The sequence below is a fragment of the Pongo pygmaeus genome, chromosome 1, assembly GCF_028885625.2.
Source record: "Pongo pygmaeus isolate AG05252 chromosome 1, NHGRI_mPonPyg2-v2.0_pri, whole genome shotgun sequence".
Lineage (NCBI taxonomy): Eukaryota > Metazoa > Chordata > Mammalia > Primates > Hominidae > Pongo > Pongo pygmaeus.
In genome coordinates, this window is record NC_072373.2 from 24174467 (window position 1) to 24188349 (window position 13883).

Sequence of the window (13883 nt, forward strand, 5' to 3'; positions counted from 1 at the left end):
CTGGCTGATACGTCCACATAGCATAGAGGGGCCTGAGGATGATATAGGAGTTATTAGTGTTCAACATAGTGCTCAGTTATGATAGCCATTATTAGTAGAATAACATTCTTCCTATAGGAACATTGAATTTACCAAATTCTCAGGATTTGGCTTTTAGTGGTCAGAGAGGTCTAGTGAAGTCAGAACCATATTGCACTTTTTTTTTTTTTTTTTTTTTTTTTTAAAGAGATGGGGTCTTGCTTTGTTGCCCAGGCTGGGGTGTGGTGGCATGATCATAGCTCAATGCAGCCTCAACCTCCTGGGCTCAAGCCATCCTCCTACCTCAGACTCTGAGTAGCTGGGACTAAAGATGCCTCATCATGCCTGGCTAAAATTTTTTAAACAATTTTTTTGTAAAGACAGGGTCTCATTATGTTGTCAAGGCTGGTCTTGAATTCCTGGCCTCAAGTGATCCTCTTGCCTTGGCCTCCCCAAGTGCTGGGATTATAGACATGAGCCACTGTACCCAGCCAGACCGCAATTTTTTTTCCTTTTTTTTTTTTTTTTTTTTTTTTTTGAGACAGAGTCTTGCTCTGTCACCTAGGCTAGAGTGCAGTGGCGCAGTCTCAGCTGACAGCAACCTCTGCCTTCCTCCCAGGCTCAAGTGATTCTCATGCCTCAGCCTCCTGAGCTGGGATTACAGACCTACGCCACCACACCCAGCCAATTTGTGTATTTTTAGTAGAGATGGGTTTCGTCGTGTTGTCTAGGCTGGTTTCGAAGTCCTGACCTCAGGTGATCCGCCTGCCTTGGCCTCCCAAAGTGCTGGGATTACAGGTGTGAGCCACCACGCCTGGCCCAGACTGACTGCATTTCTTTAAAGGCCCTTTTGTTTCAGAAGTCTGCAGCTAGGTCAGCAGTGTAGTATTCTGTGTTTACTTAGAGAAGCCAGGGGAAGTATTCCAAAGATCTAGTCTACATGTGTATATTTAGTTTATTGTATATACTTTTATAAATCACTTTTACCAAAACGTTCATAAAGGCATGCCCTGATATCCTGCCAGGTGCTGTGGTTTTTACTGTTAGGAGAGTCAAATTTGCTGTATTCCGGGTTGTGCTGACCTGTACTAGAGCCCAACCACAGGGACATGGCACGGTCAGGTCTCATGTACTTAGAATAAAATGCAGCTGCAAGATTCCCCTCTGTGTTGAAGCTTTCATGTACAAATGAAATAGACTGCACCTGCCCAGTCTGGCTGAACACACAAATATTTTATAAAGGGTGTTGACTACACGTGAATGTCTTGAAACATGTAAGTCTGATTAGAGTCAAAAATTAAAATGGTTTGGTATGGACATTTATTTTTCATTCTTCTCACAAAGCAATGCAACCCGCATTGTGATCCAGTGACTAGGAGGCTTCCTCGTTGATAAATACACTGATGTTAAAAAGTTTGTTGGTAAACCGGTAGTTGCCAAAATTCTTGACCTCTCAGGTGTCTGGTAAACTGGGCATTCAAAAGTATAGAGTTCTGAATCTGTCTGGTTGGAAGCATTTGGTGTTTCGGTAGAAATCTTTAAAAAAAAAAAATCCAGTAGTCAAATTGCATAGTTCAAGTGAATCAGTAGCTCACATTTTCTATATGCTAGGCTTGAGGGATTTGTTATGAGTTAGATACATTTAAGGTTAAATGGTTAATGTAACAGCATGTGGAAATTATACCTGGAGAATTTAAAGAGTATTATGGCTTTATAGTACATATTGAGAACATGGGATGTAAGTATAGCATGTACTTTAGATTTTAGTAATATTTTGGGAGATTTAAAATCTTTGTTGTCTGAGTATATTATCACATCTCCCTTGTGAAATTGTAGGGAATGGGAAGAAGAGTGGTTTGTATATTACTGAAGGAACGCTTAGAGGTTTAGGACTTCAGGATAATAGCAGGGTGGTTACCTTTGTTGGCAAAAAGTATATGTCGGGAAAATCACAGCACATCTCGAGAGGCAGCGAGTCTTCCAGTATTTTTTGTTCGCGATTCCATCTTGCTCCCTCGATGAATAAACCAAAAATGTAAACTCCAGTGTGAGAGGAAGCTGAGCCCTAAGATGGAAGAGAGGTGGTGTCAGGGGTCCCCAGGAGAAGCAGCGACCAACTGGAGGCTCTGTCCGGAATTGAGCCGACTGATCCAGAGGGGCTCATCCTGCCTAAGGCATGTTGGCCCAAGTTCTAAGGTGAATACTTATTTTTTTTTTCTATTCTGAGCACTTTAAAAACGTCATAGGCTTAGGTGTATCTATATAATCATCCTGAACTGAAATATATGTATTTTTTCCATGACACCCTTCCTCAGCATGAAGACAAAGACCTTCAAACACAATAAATATGCAAATTTCTACAACTGTAATCGTGTAGCTGAGCTTTTTAGGACAGAACAAGAACAGTTACAAAAGGTGACAGAGTACACTGTGCTCAAACTTTGTCACCTACCTTTACCATAGTGGCCATAACTACTGTTTTAGGCTCTAGAAATGTAAAAAAGGCAGAGGAGGGTTTTTTTTTTTTTTTTTTTTTTTTGACATGGAGTCTTGCTCTGTTGCCCAGGCTGGAGTACAGTGGCGTGATCTTAGCTCACTGCAACCTCCACCTCCTGGGTTCCAGCGGTTCTCCCACCTCAGCTTCCCGAGTAGCTGGGATTACAGGAGCACACCACCACACCCGCCTAAATTTTTGTATTTTTAGTAGAGATGGGGTTTCACCATGTTGTCCAGGCTGGTCTCGAACTCCTGACCTCAAGTGATCCGTCTCCCTTGGCCTCCCAAAGTGCTGGGATTACAGGTGTGAGCCACCATGCCCAGCCGGGTTCCATATATTTTTGAATGATGTAGGTTAAATAGAGGATTGCATTTTAATGATAAAGGGTTAAGTAAAATGAGTTTCTGATGAGGTCTGTGAAGTAGAAAATTTAGTTGCCTGCAGCTCCAATTCTAGGTGACTCCAGGTGTGCCTGAGGTAGGCCTGTGAAGCCACATGCTCTCCTGCAGGTGTGCTAGAGGGATGTCCAGCCCGGAGGAGCTGGTGGCCAACTACCAGGCCACCCGGGAGGGCTCTGCCATCTCCTCTGATGGGGCAGGTCTCTGAAGAGAAGGGGTGGGCACCGCTGTCCCGAGCTCTTCTTTGATGCAGCCTGGGCCAGCTTGTTGACACAGGGGCAGCCGTGTGGAACAGCCTGTGCTGTGCCTGGTGACGCCTTCTGTGTTGTCCACTCTGGAATGTGACTACCTGGAGGTGCAAGCTGAACTCATATTAAGCACTTCCTGTTTTGGCTTATTCTATAAAAGAATTTTGGCCGGGCGCGGTGGCTCACACCTGTAATCCCAGCACTTTGGGAGGCTGAGGCGGGCAGATCACGAGGTCAGGAGATCGAGACCATCCTGGTTAACATGGTGATACCCCGTCTCTACTAAAAATACAAAAAATTAGCCGGGCTTGGGAGGCTGAGGCAGGAGAATGGCGTGAACCCGGGAGGTGGAGGTTGCAGTGAGCTGAGATCATGCCACTGCACTCCAGCCTGGGCGACAGAGCAAGACTCCGTCTCAAAAAAAAAATAGTAATTTTACTGGGAATTGCTTTGTATAATGATTTTTACTTCTCTTCCCCTTAACTTATATAAATGCAAATTTTCCTGTACTGCATTTGTTCTAGTGTTGTCCTTTCCTAACAATCTTGGAATAAGTTTAATGCATTTGACAATGTCACTTCCATTTATACTTGTGTAACTTGGTCATAGCTTACATGGGTTTTTCCTCTGAAAAATCTAAACTGTAGGTAATTTGTAAACAGCCCCTTTTGGAGTGATTTAACTCTTCAAAGAGCCACTCAGAATAAATGGAAGTAATCTTCAACTCAGTGGAAGCTGGTTGTTTGTATAAAGCAGAAATAAGTGAGAACATCTGATTAGATGGATAGAGGCAAAAAGCAAACTTAGGCGGGCAGTCCATACCCCTGCGCTCCCTCTGTGAGTCATAAGAAAAGGCCCTGGTGCACATCTGCCTCTCGGTAGTCTTTTCATGTCTAATGGGTTATGTAGGAAGAGGTTAGGCTATGGGTGTAGAGTCAGCTAGTCTTGGGCTCAAAGCTTATGATCTGCCTCTATGAACCTTAGTTTCCTGACCTACAGAATGAGGCTAATTTGTGAGGATTAAATAATGCAGGTGAAGAGCTTAGCACATAGTACTCGGTCAGTGTTGGCTAGCAAGCATCAGTGCCATCATTATCAGGTAGATTGGGATCCTCCAGAGGGCAGAGGCCTTATTTTGTTCATCTCGATACTTCCAACAGCCAGAGCGGTTCTGGACCCATATTTTTAATAAACAGTTGAATAAACCTCCAGTCGAAAACACATCTGAACCTGAGCTTTCTTCCACGTCAGTACTCTTGCCAAGCGGCCACCTGATTTCTCCTAAAGCCGCAGTGACAGGCACTCCCGGTCTATAGAAGGACGCGCCGCCATCTCCTAAAGCCGCAGTGACAGGCACTCCCGGTCCATAGAAGGACGCGCCGCCATCTCCTAAAGCCGCAGTGAGAGGGACCCCCGGTCTATAGAAGGACGCGCCGCCATCTCCTAAAGCCGCAGTGACAGGCACTCCCGGTCCATAGAAGGACGCGCGGCCATCTCCTAAAGCCGCAGTGACAGGCACTCCCGGTCCATAGAAGGACGCGCCGCCATCTCCTAAAGCCGCAGTGACAGGCACTCCCGGTCCATAGAAGGACGCGCCGCCATCTCCTAAAGCCGCAGTGACAGGCACTCCCGGTCCATAGAAGGACGCGCCGCCATCTCCTAAAGCCGCAGTGACAGGCACTCCCGGTCCATAGAAGGACGCGCCGCCATCTCCTAAAGCCGCAGTGAGAGGGACCCCCGGTCTATAGAAGGACGCGCCGCCATCTCCTAAAGCCGCAGTGACAGGCACTCCCGGTCCATAGAAGGACGCGCCGCCATCTCCTAAAGCCGCAGTGAGAGGGACCCCCGGTCTATAGAAGGACGCGCGGCCATCTCCTAAAGCCGCAGTGACAGGCACTCCCGGTCCATAGAAGGACGCGCCGCCATCTCCTAAAGCCGCAGTGACAGGCACTCCCGGTCCATAGAAGGACGCGCCGCCATCTCCTAAAGCCGCAGTGACAGGCACTCCCGGTCCATAGAAGGACGCGCCGCCATCTCCTAAAGCCGCAGTGAGAGGGACCCCCGGTCTATAGAAGGACGCGCCGCCATCTCCTAAAGCCGCAGTGACAGGCACTCCCGGTCCATAGAAGGACGCGCCGCCATCTCCTAAAGCCGCAGTGAGAGGGACCCCCGGTCTATAGAAGGACGCGCGGCCATCTCCTAAAGCCGCAGTGACAGGCACTCCCGGTCCATAGAAGGACGCGCCGCCATCTCCTAAAGCCGCAGTGACAGGCACTCCCGGTCCATAGAAGGACGCGCCGCCATCTCCTAAAGCCGCAGTGACAGGCACTCCCGGTCCATAGAAGGACGCGCCGCCATCTCCTAAAGCCGCAGTGACAGGCACTCCCGGTCCATAGAAGGACGCGCCGCCATCTCCTAAAGCCGCAGTGACAGGGACTCCCGGTCCATAAAAGAAGGACGCGCCGCCATCTCCTAAAGCCGCAGTGACAGGCACTCCCGGTCCATAGAAGGACGCGCCGCCATCTCCTAAAGCCGCAGTGACAGGCACTCCCGGTCCATAGAAGGACGCGACGCGCCGCCATCTCCTAAAGCCGCAGTGACAGGCACTCCCGGTCCATAGAAGGACGCGCCGCCATCTCCTAAAGCCGCAGTGACAGGCACTCCCGGTCCATAGAAGGACGCGCCGCCGTCTCCTAAAGCCGCAGTGAGAGGGACTCCCGGTCCATAGAAGGACGCGCCGCCATCTCCTAAAGCCGCAGTGACAGGGACTCCCGGTCTATAGAAGGACGCGCCGCCATCTCCTAAAGCCGCAGTGAGAGGGACCCCCGGTCTATAGAAGGACGCGCCGCCATCTCCTAAAGCCGCAGTGACAGGCACTCCCGGTCCATAAAAGAAGGACGCGCCGCCATCTCCTAAAGCCGCAGTGACAGGCACTCCCGGTCCATAGAAGGACGCGCCGCCGTCTCCTAAAGCCGCAGTGACAGGGACTCCCGGTCTATAGAAGGACGCGCCGCCATCTCCTAAAGCCGCAGTGAGAGGGACCCCCGGTCTATAGAAGGACGCGCCGCCATCTCCTAAAGCCGCAGTGACAGGCACTCCCGGTCCATAGAAGGACGCGCCGCCATCTCCTAAAGCCGCAGTGAGAGGGACCCCCGGTCTATAGAAGGACGCGCGGCCATCTCCTAAAGCCGCAGTGACAGGCACTCCCGGTCCATAGAAGGACGCGCCGCCATCTCCTAAAGCCGCAGTGACAGGCACTCCCGGTCCATAGAAGGACGCGCCGCCGTCTCCTAAAGCCGCAGTGACAGGGACTCCCGGTCTATAGAAGGACGCGCCGCCATCTCCTAAAGCCGCAGTGACAGGCACTCCCGGTCCATAGAAGGACGCGCCGCCATCTCCTAAAGCCGCAGTGACAGGGACTCCCGGTCCATAGAAGGACGCGCCGCCGTCTCCTAAAGCCGCAGTGAGAGGGACCCCCGGTCTATAGAAGGACGCGCCGCCATCTCCTAAAGCCGCAGTGACAGGCACTCCCGGTCCATAGAAGGACGCGCCGCCGTCTCCTAAAGCCGCAGTGAGAGGGACCCCCGGTCTATAGAAGGACGCGCCGCCATCTCCTAAAGCCGCAGTGACAGGCACTCCCGGTCCATAAAAGAAGGACGCGCCGCCATCTCCTAAAGCCGCAGTGACAGGCACTCCCGGTCCATAGAAGGACGCGCCGCCATCTCCTAAAGCCGCAGTGACAGGCACTCCCGGTCCATAGAAGGACGCGCCGCCATCTCCTAAAGCCGCAGTGACAGGGACTCCCGGTCCATAAAAGAAGGACGCGCCGCCATCTCCTAAAGCCGCAGTGACAGGCACTCCCGGTCCATAGAAGGACGCGCCGCCGTCTCCTAAAGCCGCAGTGACAGGGACTCCCGGTCCATAGAAGGACGCGCCGCCGTCTCCTAAAGCCGCAGTGACAGGGACTCCCGGTCCATAGAAGGACGCGCCGCCGTCTCCTAAAGCCGCAGTGACAGGGACTCCCGGTCCATAGAAGGACGCGCCGCCGTCTCCTAAAGCCGCAGTGACAGGGACTCCCGGTCTATAGAAGGACGCGCCGCCGTCTCCTAAAGCCGCAGTGACAGGCACTCCCGGTCCATAGAAGGACGCGCCGCCGTCTCCTAAAGCCGCAGTGACAGGGACTCCCGGTCCATAGAAGGACGCGCCGCCATCTCCTAAAGCCGCAGTGACAGGCACTCCCGGTCCATAGAAGGACGCGCCGCCGTCTCCTAAAGCCGCAGTGACAGGCACTCCCGGTCCATAGAAGGACGCGCCGCCATCTCCTAAAGCCGCAGTGAGAGGGACCCCCGGTCTATAGAAGGACGCGCCGCCATCTCCTAAAGCTGCAGTGACAGGCACTCCCGGTCCATAGAAGGACGCGCCGCCGTCTCCTAAAGCTGCAGTGACAGGCACTCCCGGTCCATAGAAGGACGCGCCGCCGTCTCCTAAAGCTGCAGTGACAGGCACTCCCGGTCTATAGAAGGACGCGCCGCCATCTCCTAAAGCTGCAGTGACAGGCACTCCTGGTCTATAAAAGGATGCACCATCATCATCATCGATTTAGATCAACTGCGTGTGTCTTCCCCTTGGAGGACCGCTGGTTGGAGTTCCAGCAGAATTAGAGTCTAGTTCTTCGTGTATCACCATTTTCAATATTTCTTTTTCTCCTCAGAGTCTTTTGCCTTGTAGGACAAACTCTCCCCGTTCCATCCTTCTTCTGACATGTTCCTAACGTTCACTAATTCTGGGTAGTCTCGGAATCATCTTAGTGCAGTCTGATGAGTGCTGAGGAGAGGAAGACCAGGACCCAGAGGCCAAACAGCATGAGTGTCCACCACCTCCTCCCACTCCAAATCCCAGAATGCAACTATGAAAGCACTGGAAAACAAGAAGTATCCCCAGTGGACCAGAAACTGTGAGAACCCTAAAGACAGAAGGCAGACAGGATTAGAATAAGGAAACCACCGTCAATAATATGCACAATAAAAATTAAAAACATCACCCTCTCTCTCCAAGCCCCCCCACTCCAATCCTACAGAATAATTTTTTTTTTTTTTGAGACAGAGCCTGCGCTCTGTCGACCAGGCTGGAGTGCAGTGGCGCAATCTCTGCTCACTGCAAGCTCCGCCTCCTGGGTTCACGCCATTCTCCTGCCTCAGCCTCTCGAGTAGCTGGGACTACAGGTGCCTGCCACTACGCCCGGCTAACTTTTGTATTTTTAGTAGAGACCGGGTTTCACTGTGTTAGCCAGGATGGTCTCGATCTCATGACCTCATGATCCGCCCGCCTCAGCCTCCCAAAGTGCTGGGATTACAGGCGTGAGCCACCGCGCCCGGCCTAATCCTACAGAATAATATCAAATAAAATATTGATACAAAAATCTTGAATAAAATATTACAATTAAGATGATTCAAACTTAGGATCTTTTAATAAATCATATTGATAAAAGTGATAAATTATGTGATAATCTCCATAAACCCTGAAAAGCTCTCTCATCACATTTAGCTTCCATTCTTCATTAAAAAATTCCTAATATAGGAATCATACCTTATAACAAACTACACTCCAGATAGTTCTATGTAATCCACCATGTTAATGAGATAAAGGATAAAAACTATCTGATTATTTCAATAGAAACAGGCCCAGGCATGTAGAATTATTTGATCTATGACAAAGTTGAAGTAGGGAAAGGGCCATTTCAATGAAAAAGAAATGGTGCTGAGTCAGTTGGGTACCCATATGGAACCAAAAGAACTTTGATCTCACCTCACACCATACACAACTCAATTCTCCTTTTTTTTTTTTTTTTTTTTAGACGGAGTCTCTCTCTGTCACCCAGGCTGGAGTGCAGTGGCACAATCTCTGCTCACTGCAACCTCCACCTCCCAAGTTCAAGCAATACTCCTGCCTCAGCCTCCCAAGTAGCTGGGATTACACATGCGCACCACCCAACCTGGCTAATTTTTTGTATTTTTAGTAGAGAAGGGGTTTTGCCATGTTGGCCAGGCTGGTCTCGAACTCCTGATCTCAGGTGATCCGCCCACCTCGACCTCCCAAAGTGCTGGGATTACAGGTGTGAGCCACCGTGCCTGGCCTTCAATTATATATAGATCATAGAAAATGAAAGGTAAAGCAATATAGTTTCTAGAAGATAACAGGAGAATATTTTCATGAACTTAGTTTAGGGTAGGCAAAGATTTCTTAAACAGAACATAAAAAAGCATTAACCCTAAATAAAAGATGGATACACTGGACTTTGTTACAACAAAAAAATTTTTGTTCATCAAAAGACACCATTAAGAAAGTGATTTGGAAAGTCACACACTGGGAGAAGATGCTTTCAATACATGTACCTGACAGCTTATATTCAGAATACACAAGAACTTCTATAAATCAATAAGACAAAAACAGTCCACAGTCTTGAACAGAAACTTCACAAAAGAGGAAATCCAAATATCAATAATCATTTTAAAAAGTGCCCAACTTCATTAATCATCAAGGAAATGCAAATTAAAATCATAAAGATACATCACTGCGCCGGGCGTGGTGGCTCACGCCTGTAATCCCAGCACTTTGGGAGGCCGAGGTGGGTGGATCACGAGGTCAGGAGATCGAGACCATCCTGGCTAACATGGTGAAACCTCGTCTCTACTAAAAATACAAAAAAAATTAGCCGGGCGTGGTGGTGGGCGCCTGTAGTCCCAGCTACTTGGGAGGCTGAGGCAGGAGAATGGCGTGAACCTGGGAGGCAGAGCTTGCAGTGAGCCGAGATCGCGCCACTGCACTCCAGCCTGGGCAACAGAGTGAGACTCTGTCTCAAAAAAAAAAAAAAAAAAAAAAGATATATCACTGCATGTCCACTAGAATGACTAAAATTAAAACACTAAAAATACCGAGTGTTGGCAGGGATGTGAAGCAATCTTCTACATTACTGGTGGGCCTGTGGATTGGTACAACCACATTGAAAAACCATTTGGCAGTATCCTCACCAAAGCTAAACATATGGCCATGTATGACCCTCAGTGTATTTAATCATGAGCTCCATAACAACATTTGTGCCAATGACAGACCACATATACCAAGCTGGTCCTGTAAGATTATGATGGAGCTGAAAAATTCCTATCGCCTAGTGATGATGTAAAGGAATGCATCTATGCATTTCTATGTATAGATGTGTTTGGGTACACAAATTACCTTTGTGTTACACTGCCTGCAGTGTTCAATACAGTAACATGCTGTACAGGTCTGTAGCCTGGCAGCAATAGGCTATCCCATCTAGCCTAGGTGAGCAGTAGGCTATGCCATGTAGGTTTGTGGAAGTACACTCTTAACGATGCATTTCTCAGAATGTATCCCCATCGTTAAGTGGTACATGATTGTATTTATTTATTTATTACCATTTTTTCAATTCTTTTGGTTATAGCCAACCTACTGGGTATAAAATGGTATTTCATTATCATTTTGATTTGCATTTCTCTGACTAAAGATATTGAGCATCCTTTCACATTCTTTTTTTTTTTTTTAAAATCTTTAAACCAATGTCTCCCAACCCTGTCTCCCCTTCCTTGCCAGCATTAGTCCTGGAGCAGAAAAATAGATTCCCAGAACAAACTGGAATTTAGAAAATGACAACTGTGGCCCTTCAAATCAGTGGGGACAGTGGCATGGGAGTGGCAGGGCTGGGGTGCGCGGTGCATCTGGCTGGCTGGTGCTCTGTGCTCTGCTCCAGCCCAAGCCGCCTTCATGGGGCCCCCTCACTGCACTGCTGAGGGCCGGGTAGGTGTAGGTTTCCACTTAGCACCTGGCTGAGCTCTGGAATAAGCTGGTTGCTGGGGGCAGGAATTTCAGCCAAGAGCAGCTGGGACAGGTCTGCCCACTGATTTAAAATATCACCTTTTGATGCTGACCTCAGCAGCATTCTGTCTTCATTTATAATAGGGGATACTTATAAAGTCTGTTGATTATATTGACTTAAATCTTTTATTCATGATTTATAATCTTTTTTTTCCCCCCAGAAAGAGAGTGGGAGACATGAAGTCTGAGGGCATTTGGACTTGAAGCAGCGCTTGTTGATCTGCTTGTCTAGTGCCTGGCATGTGGTGAATGCTGAGTAAAGGTTTGTAGAGGGCATAATTGATTGAATGAATGAATGAATGAATGATCACCCTTTCTAATCCTTGAAGTATTCCAGTACCTTAAACGCTCTCCTGACTATGTTGAGTTTCTTTGGCATAAATATGGAGAACTTCTCATCCTTGTCAGTGGTGTCGGAAATCACATGGTGGGTGAAGGTGAGGGCATCCACAGAGATTCCTCGGGACCTCCCATAGTCTTGAAGCACAGCAGCAAGAAAGGCTTTGGAGAAGAACACACACCATCAAGTTCCTTGTGAGTCTCAGGGCCTCCTGCTGGGTTTAGCAACAATGATGTCTCATGGAGAAGAAAGAGAAGAATGGAGGGAAAAGAGAGAACAAAAGAGATGGGCTGGGTGGGAGCAGAGGACCAGTTCGCCCACCCTCTCAGGCCTTGGTGACTTTGGTCTGGCCAGCTGCAGGAGCCTCCTGGTGAACGTGGGTTGTTTTTCAAGGCCAGCACCCCTCCTGTATTCATTGTGGGGATAGAGGGGCTGTAAATTCTGAGACCCTCTCCATTTCTGAGCTAATCTTGGCTCTCGGCAACAAAGATGGGACCCAGGGGCAAGTACAAGACCAAGTGTGTCAGAGTCTTCCTCAAGAAATGACATGGACACTGGGAAAAGGAAGGCTCTGTTGCTTCTAGGGTTGCTGAGGTGCTTGTGGCCATGTTTCCTCTTGGGTGCACGGGGAAAGGCTACGTGCAGTAGGAAAAGAATGAGAACATCTCGAACTCATCATGCCTGTCACTATGATCCCCATCAGCCTGCTCCTCTCCCTGTGCTCCGTATTTCAGTGAATGACGCCAGCAGCCACCCAGTTTCCAAGCCAGAGACCCAGGAGTCATGCTTAACCTCCTTCTCCCCCAACCCCTGTCTTTCCAAACACGGAGTCCAGTTGGTTCTGCTTCCTAAATGCCCCCTACTCCCTGCTTCTGCCCACTACCACTGCCCTACTGTGATCACCACAAGCTCTTGCCTGGAGAATAAAGCAGACTCCTTATTTTGTTTATTTATTGATAAGACAGGGTCTTGCTCTGTTGCCCAGGCTGGAGTACAGTGGCACGATCATGGCTTACTGCAGCCTCGACCTCCTGGGTTCAAGCAATCCTCCTGCCTCAGCCTCCTGAGTAGCTGGGACTACAGGTGTGCACCACCACACCTGGCTAATTTGCAGACTCCTTAAATGACCAGGACCCAGTCTTGTTCTTCTCCAATGTACCCCTGCCCTTCTTCCTTCCTATAGCTGCTGGATCATGACCTCTCTGGCCTGGAACACTTCAGTGGTTTCTGCTGCCACAGGATGGAGTCACCTCCCTCAGTGTGTCTTACACAGCCCCGGGGGCCAGCCGTGCCCAACTTTGCAGCTGCATCATTCTCCCTTTTGGGGTCTTTTGTTTTGGCCATAATGAACATTTGGTTTCTCCTAGTGTGAATGGTGTTTTCTCTAGTAAGAATGCTGTCCCTGCTTAGTCCAGTCATTGAAACACTTAACTTTTTAAGTCAGGCTGATTTCAAATCTTGACTCAGTCACCTATTAGTTTTTTCCTCCTGCCAAGAATCATTCCACTTAGTAGTGGAGTGACCTTGGATGAGACTCTCAACTTTTTGCTAGTGATATGACTTGGGGCAAATTTCTTAACTTCTCTGTGCTAAGGTTTTCTCTCTGAAAACAGGGATAGTTACAGTAACAACCTCGTAAGATTGTCATGAGAATTAAATGACTTAATTTATACAAAATCCTCAGAACAGTGCATGGCACCCAGTAAGTACCATGTAAGCTCCACGAATTATTCTCTTCTTCCTCTGTCTGCACCTGGATAATACCTAATTGGTAGCAAGCTTCAAGACTCATTCTAGACGTTATTTCCTTAGTGGGCCTGCCTGGTTCTTAGTGAAGGTCCCCCTGTTTTATGCTCCACAAGTACTGATCCATTCATATATTCTATTCGGAATACCACTCATTCATTCTTCAAATATTTATTGAGAGCTTTTTGTGTGTGTGTGCTGGGGCCTGTATCAGGTGGTAGGGACACCACAGAAGTTAAAACAGACCTGGTTCTTGCCTTCATGGAGCTCACAGCCCAGTGTTGCCCCTTTACAACACTCTTTCCACCCCACGACTACACATCGTTGGAATGCACTCCAGTTCATGTCTGCCTTCCCTGCTGGACATTTGTGCTGAGCAGGTAGGGCCTAGGCCCCAGCATTCAGTCATCAAGTCTTGTTACAGAAATAAATGAATGAATGGCTGAAGCTCAGAGTCAACCTTGCGAAGTTGCCCATCTCCACTCCTTTGTCACGGCCTTTGGAGGGGCTGGGTGCAGTGTTGACCTTTGACATCATAGAAGCAATGGCAGAGAGATGATAACAGTGACCTGCCAAGGCGCAGGTGAAATCTGATAGGGGTGGGTGGATTTGGCATGTGAGGAGGTTGGGGTGACGGACGGAAGTGGGTGGGGAGGGAGGAGAGACTGCTCTAGTGCACACTAGAGACCCAGGCACCTGTGGAGGTGCAGGTGTTGTCATCCTAAAGGGGAGGAGGAAAGGGT

General features: G+C 48.9%; 1 protein-coding gene across 2 annotated transcripts in view; it reads right to left on the minus strand.

Annotated features, from left to right (window-relative positions):
• DNAH14 (dynein axonemal heavy chain 14) overlaps positions 1–13883 on the minus strand; it is a 510612-nt gene that overhangs the window by 9264 nt on the left and 487465 nt on the right. The window contains exons 84-86 of one of the 2 annotated variants that reach the window (XM_054474368.2): positions 11395–11555; positions 1937–2083; positions 1099–1554 (exon numbers count right to left, since the gene is read on the minus strand). In XM_054474368.2, the coding sequence (XP_054330343.1) occupies positions 1339–1554; positions 1937–2083; positions 11395–11555 (524 nt within the window). In that variant the 3' untranslated portion in view covers positions 1099–1338. Of the gene's footprint in view, positions 1–1098; positions 1555–1936; positions 2084–11394; positions 11556–13883 lie in introns of those variants that run through there. The other variant, XM_063672417.1, reaches the window with a different exon arrangement.